Source organism: Schistocerca cancellata, chromosome 2 (genome assembly GCF_023864275.1).
Source record: "Schistocerca cancellata isolate TAMUIC-IGC-003103 chromosome 2, iqSchCanc2.1, whole genome shotgun sequence".
Taxonomy (NCBI): Eukaryota; Metazoa; Arthropoda; class Insecta; order Orthoptera; family Acrididae; genus Schistocerca; species Schistocerca cancellata.
In genome coordinates, this window is record NC_064627.1 from 1,140,333,366 (window position 1) to 1,140,349,972 (window position 16,607).

At 43.3% G+C, this 16,607-nt stretch overlaps 1 protein-coding gene across 1 annotated transcript in view; it reads left to right on the forward strand.

Annotated features, from left to right (window-relative positions):
• Positions 1 to 2,566: 2,566 nt before the first annotated feature.
• The window catches only part of LOC126161278 (UDP-glucosyltransferase 2-like), a 52,484-nt gene continuing 38,443 nt past the window's right edge, over positions 2,567 to 16,607 (forward strand). Inside the window, exon 1 of the mRNA XM_049917017.1 lies at positions 2,567 to 2,740. Coding sequence (XP_049772974.1) covers positions 2,633 to 2,740 — 108 coding nt within the window. The 5' untranslated portion in view covers positions 2,567 to 2,632. The remainder of the gene's footprint in view (positions 2,741 to 16,607) is intronic.

Genomic DNA, 16,607 nt, shown 5'->3' on the forward strand with positions numbered 1-16,607 from the left:
CAGCGGCTCCGGTCTCGGAAACTGACACACGGTCGGGAGAGCCGTGTGCTGACCTCTTGCACCTCCGTAACCGCATCCGAAGATGGTCCTGTCACCAGGTCGCCTCGTGTAACCTCCCCCTCACTTATCGACCTTAATGACAGTGAAAAATTAAACCGCGTGTACCTATTGGAAATTAATTTTGAAAAGGGGTAAAGTTAATAAAGGAAGTAAATGTGCTGCCGTTACGTTAACAATCAACTAGCGGTAATTAGATATTTGAGATTTCGGAGAAATTACGGTCGCCAGTCCTAAGGACAATTACTATAGTAACTGAAAAAGAAAGATTATTACACATATAATTAGCACTAGAAGCGTGGCAACTGAAGGTTGACACGTGTAGTGTGAAAACTGAAAGTTTGTCAGAAGTAATAAATTTCGCTTCACTCTGACTTAATTTAGCAAAAGAATTAATAAAACCGGAAAATCGAAAGTTAATTTAGTGACTGAAGTTAAAAGTGAGCTTTCTTTCTGAAGCACATCGAAATTCAGTAAAACACGGTTAGTCTTGGACTACCTCAACAATCATTTCAAAAGCTACTTGAATCTACGCAATTTAGAAATAAGAGATTTAACTTTGAACTTGAATTAAATGATTCTGAACAATAGTAAAATTTAGTACGTACCAAGCTGAGCTGAAGTCACAGGTAAGCTAAAATACGGTAACAAAACTCGCACTCTTAATTTGTGCTTGTGTAATCTAAATATTGTAGCCAGCTATGAATACTTTAACTGAACTTTGAAATTAAAGCAGTGAAATCGAATTATATTAATTTAATGCTGGCGTTTGAATATCAGCGACACTCGGGTTCATTTCGGAAAAGGAAGGGACCCTGCTTGGCAATGCAATTGAACAATGAGCAACAAAGGTTCATGCTACGTTGCTGTAATTTTGTGAGTTGAACAGTTTGAAAAGCTGAGGTCTGCCATACAGTTCTAAAACTTTACGTGCGTCCAGTCTTCCTTGTCGGTTGATTGAAGGTTTGAAGCCGTCGATCGAGGAGGTGGCGACAGTCACTCATTGTCGGCCGTCGCTGTTGCAGAAGCTGGATGTTGGCGCGCCTTCTTCTCGACACGGTCACCAGACGAAACGGGCTCTTGATGTGCGCCAGCTAATGCTTCCCGTCCGCGACACCATGCCAGAAACTATCATCGGAAGTCGAGCGCAATTACATGCTGCCAAACCCCGAAAGCGCGGCAACTCGCGGGAGCTTCACACAACACACCTGCTCCACTCGCTACTCCAGCCAGACTCTCTCTGCCAGCGCTCCACGCGCCAGAGTTAACACTACCAAAGATCCTACCCACTTTGATTCTTCACACGACCTATCGATGTAATCGTTCGATAGCAGTTTTCCCTAGGCAAGACCCAGTGTAAAAATACAAATAATATTTACGAAACAAACCAATTATACATCGACATAAATGCATATATATATATATATATATATATATATATATATATATATATATATATACAAACAGTAAAACAATTACAATATATAAAGGGACAGAAGTGTCATATCTTGAGGTAACAAAACAAAGAAAAAATAATAGCACAATAGATGGAAATAGGAGGATATGCATTTCCGGCGTTACAGATGGATTAGAGAAAGAAAAAAATAATCGCAGGCGAGTTTTCCTCATCAGGTACAAATTACTCGTACAAATGGGGCTACTCCTATCAGGCTGAGCATTTACATGTACTTGTATTATCTTGATAAACAGTGTATTCCTAGAGATTCAGCCATCAGTGTAATGTAGTGGGGATCCGCAGGTGTATACACTTGAATGCGCGAGGTAAAATATTTTCCTGAAAGCAGTCTTCATTGTTTCATCCGTTACATTACCATCCATTTCAGGCATACAAGTCCAATTCATCTGATAGTGGAACTACATATTCCGGAACCAGCGATATTCTTCAGGTGATATGCGACAGGTATTTAGAAAATAGTTTTTGTGTAACCAAGTTCGTTTACACTTAGTAAACTATGTGATGGGAAATGAAATTTTCTGCAAGAGCAAATTCAACGATTAAGAACCAATAAAAAATAAATGAAAAACACAGGAACCGGTAAGGACTGAATACGTACTCTGTGAGACTAGTGTCAATCGCAATGTGGCTTAACCACCAAAAGATGGACGTGGCTACTTCGTCGTAATTGAGTGTGAGACCTTCTGTACTTTGCTTTGGACTAACTGTCAGATGATACTGCCATATCTAAATATTGTTTAACTTTTACCTTCCGGTAGGATAGTATAAGCGTAAGATTAGCTACAGTTTCGTTTGGGACGAATGTAGTGTATTTGTAATATTGTTTATAGCTTTTCTCAATAATGGAAAATTACTATAATTGTTGTCTGTATCCTTCACGTGTTATTATGATGTGTTATGAGCTTTTTTGAGGTACTTACGTTATATTTAATCATTAGATGTGCGGAATATGTAATAAGTATTGGTTACATAGTATGTACCAAAAGCTGCAATGAAAAATATGAAAATAAATGAAATGTTATTTCAGAGGCCTTGTTTCGTGTAGTTCTCCTATTATTGGTGTCGCCAAATATCGCATCAGCCTCAAAAATACTGGTGATGGCTCCAACTGCGTCTATTAGCCACCAGAAGGCGTTCCACGTTGTGACAAAGGCGCTACTAGAAAGAGGTCATGAAGTTACCTTGTTTACATCGGATCCGCTCAAGGTGAGCTTCCCCAAAAGTTTCTTCAATAACTTTACAGTACATATAAAACTACCCAAAATGAACATCTGGCATGATTTCTGAATGCATAGATTCAAAACTGAATTATCTCTATCGATTATACCACAGAAAGCAACTTTATTCTCAAAGGATGGCAAATATTGAATTTTTTTTCTTCAGATTCCGAAAATAGTTCCAAGCTATAATCTGAAGTACAGATCGGATGTTATCATAACCATATTTATGTTTCTATGGCGAGATTTTCGTATCGGAGCTTACTGTGTATGAATTGTTATAGCGACTGATTTTGATGCTACAATAATACCATTTGCTTACAAGGAATTGTTTATAACATTAAGGACCCTTCAGTTCGCTCTGCAGATACTGGTTGCTTGAACAGAGCAATAATGCTGTAAACAGTTTAAAACAATCAGTTTCTCCAAAACCACTGTTCATTTTCTGAATGACAATTTCATAACCGCAGCACGTAAGATACCGTGCCGTTGCCAACCATATTTGCACTTGACACGTTTTTAGGATTCCGTACCTCAAATGGGGTCTATATAAAGAAGACAGTGTTTGCTTACGAAGCTCCGTCCCAAGTTTAGACATTTGCTCACAGAGATTACATGTGTATTGCCTCTACTCAGACACGCAATTGGAAGCTATGCTCTGAAATGAAAGTAATATCGAATAAAAATTCTCGCGTTTCGAACGACGTCAAGTAATTAAAATTAGGCAAGTTTGCGTCCAAGCACACCTTGGCAATTGCCAATTGGTATGACTGCCTGTGGGCTGCTGGTACGTTCCTTTTATACACTAACTGCCGTAAGTGACGTCACTGGTGCCTGCGGCATCATCGTATATTGGGGTATACTGGCTCAGCGTTCGATGCACCCGCTTCATCGACGCGATCTCTGGATCGCACGCCGTACCATGCTGCAGGTCACGGTCTCTATTTAGGGTGTTATTGGGGACTTTTATTTCAATGACTCCTTTAGTTAGTCAATCCCAGAAGCCGTTTGTACGAGCTACGACGGATGCTTCGCCAAATTTTATCCGATGTCCGCGTTCTGAAGCATACTCAGCTGAAGCAGATTTCTCGGGGTAGTGTAGGTGATAAAACCTCTCATGCTGCTTGCTGTGTTGTTTCACAGTTCGTACTGCTTGATCGACGTAAGACTGACCAGATTCGCAGGGTATCTCGTGGACTGTAGCTGTTCTGACGTCTGCCGCGTGTGTAACTGGTCTCAGTAAGGGAAGGATTTTCGTCGGAGGCCTGAAGATCGATTTCATCTTTTGTCGTTCCAGCAGGCGGCTTATCTTGCCCGACACGCAGCCACAGAATGGCAAGAAAGCAAGTTTCTTTTGCTGCTGCTCATCGGTGATCTAGTTGTGAGTCAAACTGCCTATCGGCTTCTGTCTCGGGTTCTTCGGCCGACGTTCATCTAATGATTTTTCTGACGTTTCGCCAGCACGAGTGGCTGGCATTGTCAAAGCTTCACCCTCCATTGCCGGTGGTGAACTGGAGGCGAGCTCGCGGTCGCAGACTATATGTACCTGGCGCGCCAACGTCCGAGGGCTTCTCCGCGGTCATTTCCGGTGCGGTTCTCCTCTTGCTACCTGCGACGGTCGTTCGCTGCAGTACGGGAAGCCAGGATCCGTTTACCTTAAGGCTTTCCTCTTTCTTGATGAAACTGTTCGCGTGTTTTTGGATTTCTACAGCTTCTCCACATGCCCCAACATGCAATGTCGCTTATGCTCTTTGATCCTGGTGTTAATGGATCGTCCAGTCATTCCGACATAAACTTTTCCGCATGTGCAAGGTGGAATGACTGGACGATCCATTAACACCAGGATCAAAGAGCATAAGCGACATTGCAGGTTGGGGCATGTGGAGAAATCGGCCGTGGCAGAGCACGCACTGAATGAGACCGACCACGTAATAAAATTCGCCGACACGGAAGTTCTGGCTGTAGAGAAGCACTATCACACGCGCTTGTTCAGAGAAGCTGTAGAAATCCAAAAACACGCGAACAGTTTCATCAAGAAAGAGGAAAGCCTTAAGGTAAACGGATCCTGGCTTCCCGTACTGCAGCGAACGACCGTCGCAGGTAGCAAGTGGAGAACCGCACCGGAAATGACCGCGGAGAAGCCCTCGGACGTTGGCGCGCCAGGTACATATAGTCTGCGGCCGCGAGCTCGCCTCCAGTTCATCACCGGCATTGGAGGGTGAAGCTTTGACAATGCCAGCCACTCGTGCTGGCGAAACGTCAGAAAAATCATTAGATGAACGTCGGCCGAAGAACCCGAGACAGAAGCCGATAGGCAGTCTGTCAACAAGTGGCCACGAAAGCCTCAACAATTTTGTACTAGTTGTGAGTCTTTCTTTAAATCACTTCATTTATTTGACGGACGTTACAGCCGTAGATCCTGAAGATTTCGCGTAGGTGGCTCAGCTTAAGAGTCAGGTTACCAACGTCTGATACATTCTTGCACGATGCACCAATGTTTGTGGAACGGTGCCCGGAGATGATGACTGATGGTGTCCAAGAGCAGATAGGTGGGTTTTGTGTAGGCGCTGTGGCCAAGGCGTCCATTTCGTTTACGGTGGACGAGAACGTCGAGGAAGGGTAATACATTGTCTTTTCTTACCTCCATGGTAAACTGGATGTTACTGTTAATGTCCTTGAGGTCTCACGTCCGTGGAGCCAAATGACGAACATGTCGTCAGTATGTCGTAAGAAATAACTAGTCTTCAATGGCCTCGTGTTTGAAGCAACATCCTCAAAATTCTTCATGAAGAGGTTTGCAACAGCTGGAGCTAAAGGACTGCCAATATCAATGCCGTCCCTCTGATCGTAATACTTACCGTTGTATAGAAAGTAAGAAGACGTAAGGCTGTGACTAAATAGAACAACCACTTCACTTACAAAGAACTTGGATACTAAGTCGAAACAGCCTTTGACAGGCACATTCGTAAACAGCACCACAACATCAAAATTGTCAGTAATGTCTTCCTCACTATCGAAGACAGTTAATTCGGTTGATATAATCTGCTGAGTTTCAGTTATGATGTTCGCAGTATCCCATATGTGGAACGAGGAGACTGGCCAGGTATTTCCCCCATCTTTTATGTTGGTGAACCAGTCGTGGATACGACGAGGTGAAATGGCGTCTCACCCTTGTGGATCTACGGTAAAGCATAAGTTGTAGTTTGACTAGGTGCCTGTGGGAGAAATTCTTGACCACTGCGTCTCCCAGCGAAGAGCGTTTGACAAGTTCAGATGTGTCTCTTATTATGCTCTATGTTGGGTAGCATGGGAGTTTCGGATAAATATCTTCGTCCAGTGAGTCACAGGTCTTCCCAATCCTCGTATTCCATAATTACATCTCCCACAACATATCTACTAACTCTATAAAACAACAGTCTTTCCATTGAAAATTGTAGTCGCTTTGTTCTCGGCCAAAACTGGCGGGCACTCAACCTCACTTTACATGACAGAATCCAAAACAGTAACATGCCGAATGTTACTCTGGTTGTCGCAATGCTTCTACTAGACCAATGGTCGAGCTATCAGAACAAGTAACTCTGCTGTTTTAGGCAATGATAGAAGATCACATAAAAGTGGTGATCATAATAGACTTATTAACAATAATGGACAAATGGAAGCTGCTAGAAGGAGGATTATCGTAATTAATAATTTTAGACAAAATGTCTGTAGAAATACAGCGAATAATTATTGACTGTAATAACACTTCCAGTCGTGCTTATTTCGTGTTACTGTTTTCAGCGCATTAGGTCAGTAGACTATCATCAGACAACAGTACAGGCAGCAAGAGATGTGCATCGAATGGTATCAATCAATGATGAGTACAGATAGACGTCTGATCAAGGTGCCTGCCAGCATCCAGTATTACCTCGATGCGCGCATCCTCACTGCCTTAAATATTATCTGATGTATCCTGTTTAGCGAAAATACTAACGACATGAATTTAAGAAAAGCACCATTGAAACTTTTTATACAAGCAAGATCCTAATTAGGACAATCAAATCAGCTGTAGGGGAGGCAAGATCGTAGGTGTAACAATGGTCACAGTAATGCAACCCGAATGAGTTATGGACAAAGTTTGGTTGGTAAGAAGAATAAAGATCAGTCAAGGAATTACAATAACTACAGACAGGTTGTAGCTGGTAGAAGTCACAACAATGAAGGAACGTTATCGTGATGAAGGAGCCAACCATTTGATAGTCACATAGCATTTTTTTTTTCAGCAATGTCTCACTCAAACGTTTTAACATTTGAAGGCAGAAAACCGGGTTAAATGCAGAACCTCGGTGAAAAACAGCTTCGTGAACTATCCATTAATGGTGGTAAAAAATCAAGCCTAAAGTTTTTCACCATAGTTATCATTTTAATTTCTTCGGCCTTGGAAGTGCACCGGCCCAATTGGTTCTTAAAAAGTGAAGCAAGGTTATAAGTTAACGACCCTTCCACAGTGTGGCCATTAGAGATGGAGCAGGAGCTCTGATGGGAAAGAATGGGAGAAGACATCGTCCATGTCCTTTGCAAACGAACCCTCGCAGCATTTATCTTAAGCGATTTGGAAAAATGAAATAGAACCCAAATTCGGGTGTTCAAACGGTGTAAAATGTCTTCTGGCTTATTAGTATATATCACGGTCCTCTGTAAAACCAGCTGTACTGACGTAACAGCTGTGATCGGACTAACGTTTATGCAGCACACCTTAGAGTGGGCACCTTACTCCCAAGAAACATGCACCTGAAGACTAAAAATGGTACCGTGTGCCTACTGGTAAATGCCCTATCATAATCACCAAAGTTGTCATTAAAAATCTTCACATTCAGTTCTAATAGATATGAAAAGGATTTGAAAGGAGACACTGACTTCATCGAACTGGAAGTTTTTTTGTGTCCAGTATAAGACACGGTACACGTTCCTAACGTTTCTACCTTCACGTACTAACGTTCACTCTTATTTTACCTCGACATTAATTTTCTGATGTAATAATAGCTTCATCCGATCTTTGCTAACGACTCGTTTCTAATATCGGTAAGTTCTCAATCCCGTGCACGAAAACTGCAACATTCATCGTTTTACTGAACTTCTTACGGTACGTGGGCACGTATCCTGCATATACAGGGTTATTACAAATGATTGAAGCGATTTCACAGCTCTACAATAACTTTATTATTTAAGATATTTTCACAATGCTTTGCACACACATACAAAAACTCAAAAAGTTTTTTTAGGCATTCACAAATGTTCGATATGTGCCCCTTTAGTGATTCGGCAGACATCAAGCCGATAATCAAGTTCCTCCCACACTCGGTGCAGCATGTCCCCATCAATGAGTTCGAAAGCATTGTTGATGCGAGCTCGCAGTTCTGGCACGTTTCTTGGTAGAGGAGGTTTAAACACTGAATCTTTTACATCACTATGCGTAAAACTTGCCCGCACGCGTTCAACCGTTTCTTCGCTCACTGCAGGCCGACCTGTTGATTTCCCCTTACAGAGGCATCCAGAAGCTTTAAACTGCGCATACCATCGCCGAATGGAGTTAGTAGTTGGTGGATCTTTGTTGAACTTCGTCCTGAAGTGTCGTTGCACTGTTATGACTGACTGATGTGAGTGCATTTCAAGCACTACATACGCTTTCTCGGCTCCTGTCGCCATTTTGTTTCACTGCGCTCTCGAGCGCTCTGGCGGCAGAAACCTGAAGTGCGGCTTCAGCCGAACAAAACTTTATGAGTTTTTCTACGTATGTGTAGTGTGTCGTGACCATATGTCAATGAATGGAGCTACAGTGAATTTATGAAATCGCTTCAATCATTTGTAATAGCCCTGTATGTCTGGCTTCCAACTGCGACTCCCCAATACACTCACTTCCGCACCATGCGCAAATCCTGGGGAAAACCGAGCTTTTCAATCTCTGGCGATTCCCCTGGTGACGATGCTACTGCGCTAGGCCGCTGCATGTAATATACGGATATCGATACTCCAAGAGTAAACTATACTTGCAACTTTACAACGGGGATTTGACAGACTTCATCTGTAATGTAAGTTCTGGCCCTTATTCGCTGCACCGCTTCGCTCCGTTCAGTTGTTTCTTGTTTTGTGGGTCACAGCCACAAAACAGCCTCACATCAGTGTTTTCTTTTCCAAAAGTTTATTTTTAGGTAATTGCTCCGGTTTGTCTGCAACGGTAAAATTTCTGACCACATGAACAATGTTTATGGAAACAATCACTCACAAGTATACTTGACTGAAACTTCCTCGTTGATGGCAACTGATGGGCTATCTCAGGAGGGACGCCTAGCAGTGGAGCCCTTCAAGGAATTCTAACAGCGTTCTCAGCCCTTCCACCCTTCTCCCTTTCTACTCTGGGCCATAAACAGATTTGTAGACACAGCTTGACATAAGCACACAGAAATGTCAAGAAGTAAAGGGTTCAGCAACCAGTTGCAAATAGTGTTTATAGTGTATCTAGATTTGAGTCACTGTGTGGCCTTCTTCAGTGGTAAAAGGCATAATGAACCAGTTACAATAAGGTAATACGTATCCTTATTAAATTTACAGTTTTACATGTTAGTCAATCATCAAATACATACCAATAAATGTAACCATTCAAACCCCATACATGCACATGGACTCAACAGGACTATTCACGTCGTAGGTTGAGTTTCCAAAGAGGCCACTGCTTACGATTAGAACACAACTGTTTTCAGTGTACGTTGTGCCAATCTACGGTGCCTTAACTAAACGTGCGATGCGCTGACAACATGGATTAACTTTATTTTACTATTAGTATATTTTTGATTAGTTTTTCTTTTTTAAAATGTAAATACGCAAAACAAAACTGGTGGTTGTAACTACGCGTAACAAGAGTGGCTAATGTTTCACGGTTATCCATGGTGGTAGTTGTGTGAATTAGTGGCATCCGTTATTGCTGCTCACTTTACAACTGAACATAGCTTTAAAAAATACAAAACATCTTCTTCAAAATACCTAAGTTACAATACTTATTAAAATTGTGTGACATACTAAGCACAGCCGAAGGAACTGGAACAGTCAAGATGGGTGTTGTAAGTTGTCGTACCAGCAGCGATTTGTCAAAAGGACCAGAAATCTTTTCGCTTAAATATTACCTCGTAAATTACATATAAAATACATTGTAATTTACACATCTTCGTGTTACAACTAGTAAACTTTCAACTACATCATGCAATAATGTCGACAATGCATCGTGTTTGTCTCCAGAAGCTTTGTACTCATAAGTGACCTGAAGGAGTATAATCATATCTAGATTGTTATTATAATTTCAGTGCGTCGGTTAGGACCCGACCGATGTGGGCGAATCCCGTAACTGGGAGTTCCTCGTGGCCTGCTCATTAAGCAGTGTTCTGCGTGAAGATGGCTGTTGACAAAAGATTTCCAATTCCTCCAAGAGGTCCATACGCCTTCCCTTCGCGCATTAATGGACCATCCCCGTGTTTGAGAACAAGACTGGTGCACTACGCCCACTTTCAAGATAGTGGGCAGCGAAAATAGATCTCTCTCTAGCTTCATTGCACACTTTATTGAAATGGAGCATAGTGTACCAATTTTGTCCTCAAACGGTTTTAATAAAAATTTTGTTGACTTGGGTATTTTGAACAAGATTTCTTGTGTTTCTTGCACTGTGCTTAGTCGTAAAATGTACAACAGTAACGGATGCTTCTGGTTAGTTCACACAACTACCAACATGTATAATTGTAAAATACTGGTCACCGTTGTTAGTTACAACCACCGTGTGTGTTTTGTATACGTAAGCTCTAAAAATTATAAACTAGAGAAATGCACGACTTGTAAAATAAAGTTAATCCATGTCGTCAACGGATCACATTTTTATGAGGGCGCTGCAGACTGGTATGACGTACACTGAAGCCAGTGTGTTGTATCTGTAGACAACGGCCCCATTGAGAACTCATCGTCTGACATGAGTAATCTAGTTTGGACAATTCACACGAATTTCCTTGAAACGTCTTAACGTACATTTAGCGGTATGTATTTTATGATTAACTCACATTAAAGCTGGTACAACTGCGCATTTGATAAGGCATCCACGTCACCTTATTGTAACTGGTTCTGTACGTCTTTTAGCACTGAAGGAGGCCGCAGAGTGACCGAAATATGGGTATGCAGTAAACATTATTTGCCACTGACTGCTCTGCCGTTTACTGGTTGATGTAAACACAGTCGCTGGGCACATCTGCTTCCCAATGGAATCAATCCTGACAACACAGAGATATAGCTGTCTTTTAGTTACATTTGACGTGTAGTGGTCCAAACTGGTCAATAAATAAACTGAAAATAGACGCTCGCGAAACAACTATTGCATTGTGACACGGTTAAGTCTGCAAAGGAGAGTGTTCAAACCCTGAAACATATTTTGTAGAAGTCACGGTGGAACACTTATTGATATCTACTGAGTAAATGTCTGTATTGTGTCAGCAGTTTCGATGTACTACATCACCACTAGGCCACTAGGTATCACATTAGCATTTATAAGCACTTCTGAGAAAAAGAGAGACATTCTGATAATAGCGTGTAACACCGTCTCTAGCTATAAAAATACACTCCTGGAAATTGAAATAAGAACACCGTGAATTCATTGTCCCAGGAAGGGGAAACTTTATTGACGCATTCCTGGGGTCAGATACATCACATGATCACACTGACAGAACCACAGGCACATAGACACAGGCAACAGAGCGTGCACAATGTCGGCACTAGTACAGTGTATATCCACCTTTCGCAGCAATGCAGGCTGCTATTCTCCCATGGAGACGATCGTAGAGATGCTGGATGTAGTCCTGTGGAACGGCTTGCCATGCCATTTCCACCTGGCGCCTCAGTTGGACCAGCGTTCGTGCTGGACGTGCAGACCGCGTGAGATGACGCTTCATCCAGTCCCAAACATGCTCAATGGGGGACAGATCCGGAGATCTTGCTGGCCAGGGTAGTTGACTTACACCTTCTAGAGCACGTTGGGTGGCACGGGATACATGCGGACGTGCATTGTCCTGTTGGAACAGCAAGTTCCCTTGCCGGTCTAGGAATGGTAGAACGATGGGTTCGATGACGGTTTGGATGTACCGTGCACTATTCAGTGTCCCCTCGACGATCACCAGTGGTGTATGGCCAGTGTAGGAGATCGCTCCCCACACCATGATGCCGGGTGTTGGCCCTGTGTGCCTCGGTCGTATGCAGTCCTGATTGTGGCGCTCACCTGCACGGCGCCAAACACGCATACGACCATCATTGGCACCAAGGCAGAAGCGACTCTCATCGCTGAAGACGACACGTCTCCATTCGTCCCTCCATTCACGCCTGTCGCGACACCACTGGAGGCGGGCTGCACGATGTTGGGGCGTGAGCGGAAGACGGCCTAACGGTGTGCGGGACCGTAGCCCAGCTTCATGGAGACGGTTGCGAATGGTCCTCGCCGATACCCCAGGAGCAACAGTGTCCCTAATTTGCTGGGAAGTGGCGGTGCGGCCCCTACGGCACTGCGTAGGATCCTACGCTCTTGGCGTGCATCCGTGCGTCGCTGCGGTCCGGTCCCAGGTCGACGGGCACGTGCACCTTCCGCCGACCACTGGCGACAACATCGATGTACTGTGGAGACCTCACGCCCCACGTGTTGAGCAATTCGGCGGTACGTCCACCCGGCCTCCCGCATGCCCACTATACGCCCTCGCTCAAAGTCCGTCAACTGCACATACGGTTCACGTCCACGCTGTCGCGGCATGCTACCAGTGTTAAAGACTGCGATGGAGCTCCGTATGCCACGGCAAACTAGCTGACACTGACGGCGGCGGTGCACAAATGCTGCGCAGCTAGCGCCATTCGACGGCCAACACCGCGGTTCCTGGTGTGTCCGCTGTGCCGTGCGTGTGATCATTGCTTGTACAGCCCTCTCGCAGTGTCCGGAGCAAGTATGGTGGGTCTGACACACCGGTGTCAATGTGTTCTTTTTTCCATTTCCAGGAGTGTAGTTTCATTTTCGCTATGAAGAGAGTGAAAAAAATTGCTTCAAGTATGCCACATCCAGATAGAGCCATTCACTGCTATTATATCTCGTGCAGCTACCCTGATTGCGAGGGTACTGATTGCTGCTTTCTACCCTCTTTTCCAGATGGAAAGAGACCTCTTCTATGGCATTAAGATCCGCTGATTTAGTGGGGCAGTAGATGTGCAATAGAAAGCCTGAGTTTTCGTCAAACCTAGAAGGTGCGCGCCCAGCCATTCTAGACACAGTCCAACTCTTGAGCATAGACTGAGGTGGTAAAAATCATGGGATACCTCCTACCATCGTGTCGGATCTCGTTTATCCCAGGTACTGCAGCAACTTGACCTGTCATGGTCTCAACAAGACGTTGGAATTCCCCTGCAGAAGTACTGAGCCAAACTCCGTAATTTCGAAAGTGATGCCGATTCAGGGTTTTGTGGACGCACTAAACTTCTCAATTATGTTTCACAAGTCCGCCGAAATAAAACGTGCGTTGAGGCAGCCACGCAGAAATCATACTGACGTACAGGCTACTGCAAAATCTAAAGTTTTCCTGCCGTTTATTAAAAATGTAACGGAAAGAATAGGGCGGATCTTGACGAAGCGGAATATTACCGTAATTTACAAGCCCACCAGGAAGATACAGGAATACCTTAGGCCTGCCAAGGACGCTCGCAAACCATTCGAAAAATCTGGAGTGTATAGGATCACATGCAGCTGTGGTGATGTTTAGTTGGGTACCACTAAAAGAACTGTTTCTAAACGTTTGGAAGAGCACAAGGGAAATTGTAGAAGAGGAGAAACGGAACGATCAGCTGTTGCGGAGCATGCTTTCCAGCCAGGGAACCACAATATTCGTTTCGAGGAGACGCAAGTACTAGCGGCCACGAGCGGATATTACGAAAGGCTCTACAGGGAGGCGATCGAAATCGCTAAACACCCAAATAATTTCAACAGAAAGGAGGAGGGCGTCAATTTAAACGGTATATGGATGCCGGTGTTAAAGAAGATGTGTACCACTCGTCCACTACTGGGTGATGGCAACGGCGATCGACGACGACGGACAGCGGCCAATTGCACTGACGTTTTCAAAACACGTGACGTCACGCCGCGGCGCGGGGGCGCGCGGACACGGAATTTAGCGGCAGTCAGTAGCGAGCCAGTGGGTGTGTTGGACCTTCCATCGAGCTACGGACCCCCCTGAAGATGTCTCCCGCAGTCGGAGACGAAACGTTGGGAATCACCACAGCATTCATCAGCCGACCACGGCATAACAGCCCGGATAATTATAATGGACAAGATATTTCCGGCCGTGAAAGTTTACATTTTAGTATCAGGTCCAGCAATGCATACCGCTTCATAGCTTCTGCACGCAATACTGCCACCATCTTTATTCGTGCCTACCGCTAACCCATTCTTTTATCACTTCACTGTATCGTAGAAATGGCAGCACTTGTTCACCCAGAATTTTGAAATAAACCTCTGGTTCAGTCTCCCGGTAACCATAATGAGTAGTTCCAAGAAATGGTACGAAAAATACTCTCAGAGCATAACAGAATAACCTGTATACTCCACACATGCGGTTTAAATGCATATGGGTCCCTCGCTACACTTGACACATTGCATCATCTGAAAATAGTGAATCCTCGGACCACGATGTATGCCCCCACTGAGCTATTGTCCGTTTTCTGTGTTGTTTAGTCCACTGAAGACATGAAATTTGGTTGTTTGCTGAGAGCAATGGCCTTTTTCTGGGTACCTAATATCCATTGCAAGCGGATCCTTTCGCAACGTTCGCTCGGAAAATGGATGACATAGAACTGTATCCACTGACAACAGTAATACTTGGCAATCGTCTCCGACAACTGTCTGTTAGAATACCTTTAGGGGCACTGTTCTTATGCCGTGTCACGTGGCCATACAGCAGTCGTTGTAGACAGTTTGTACATTCTGCATTGAAACTTCAAGGTGCTGAAAATGAGTTTTAACTGCAAAATATTCCAAAAAGCGGCACAATTAAAATGTACAGCTTGCTCTTCCAAGTTTGAGGCGTTCGAGAAGGTATTGGTTTCTCAAATAAAGCTGTTTTGTGTCAGCTGTCACATGCATTCACTTCGAATGTCTGCTCACAGCAAACATTTCAAAGATAGATACCCTCAATGAATTACGGTTCTGCCTTGAGAAAACACAATTTTTCTTGTTTTAGTACCCACACATGTTTCGGACAAATTTCTCCATCTCCAGTGGATTCATTTATTCTCTGTTAAATAACATATAAAGAATTTACGCATTGCAGTACATACCAGTTTTTGAAATTACAGTATTTACATTAATAAAAGTTCTGACGCCAATATTAGCAGGAAAAGTAAATGTACACCTCCGTGTTGCATTACAGTGTTCATGTGCCTATTTGACACTTGCAACACAGCTGTAATTATTGCCTTCCAGTATATCATCTGCTATTAATAAGTGTTTATGGATATTTTGCTACGTAACTAGCAAATTTTAGGCCCAATTTGAAATACCGATATAATTTTCTTTTCTAATGATTTTTCGTTTCTCTATTTCCTTTTGTGTGATATGACTGCTCTTAAATTATGTTGTGTTGTCAACACAGATTTGCTATTTTACTATCTGATTAGCGTTTCTAAGTTGCAATGCTATTTTTCGGAAAACGTTTACAAGAATGTGCTGATTTGCGATTAGGCCTTGTGAAATGGTGAGTGGGGATGGGGCAGACTACGTATGTCTGTGTGTGTGCCATTACTTTTGTAGATGTGGCCTCTTCGTGGACTTACTTCCTGGAGGACGACAGTACAAATTCGCGTGCAGCCATCCAGATTGAGATTTCCCGTGATTTCCCGGAATCTCTCCAGACAAATGTCGAAATGGTTCCTTTGAAATGGCGCGGCCGATTTCCTTCCCCATCCTTAACACAATCCGAGTTTGTGCTTCATCCCCAATGACCTCGACGAGACGTTACACCCAGTCTTCTTTCTTTCCTCCTAACAAACGCTCTTCCACTGTTTGTGTGATGTTCACTCGTTCCGACAACTGGTTCTGGCTGTTCTGGGCGGAGGTTTTGAATTCAGTAGTAACATTGGGCTTTGGGTGTATGTTTATTTGCTTGTTAATAGGTTTGTTTGTGGCTTTGTCTGAGTGTGTGTGTTTGTGTTACACGTGTTTTAGAGCTGAGAACAGGTTTTCAACGAATAGTGCTGTATATCCAAAATTGCCGCCCAGAACACCTAGAATGGAATGGCTGAAAAATACTTAGTCGCCCCTCTCCCCACTCACGATTTCACAACGCCTGGTCACAATCCGCATATAGGCCTGCTTATACACAATTTTCGAGCAATAGTTCTGTAACCTAAAAACGCTCGACGAACGGTGAAAGAGCGAATCTGCGTTGACAACACATCATAATATAATAATAGTAATGTTATAAAAAAGGAAACAGAGAAACGAAACAGAAGAAAACATCAGTAGATATTGGATCTAAAATTTGGCACATAACGTAACTGAAGATTTATAAAGGCTTATTAATTGCAGATGACGTACTGGAAGGCAATCACTACAGCCATGCTGTAAATATCAAACAGTCACACGAACACCATTCTGTAATACTAAGATATGTATGCTTCCCGTTAATATTTCTGCCAGTATTTTTATTAATCAGGCGACTGAAAACTTAATAACTCAGGTGTATCACAACGCATAAATTCTTTATATATTATGTAACAGAGAATAAATGAACATACTGAATATGGAGAAATTTCTCTGTAACGTGTAT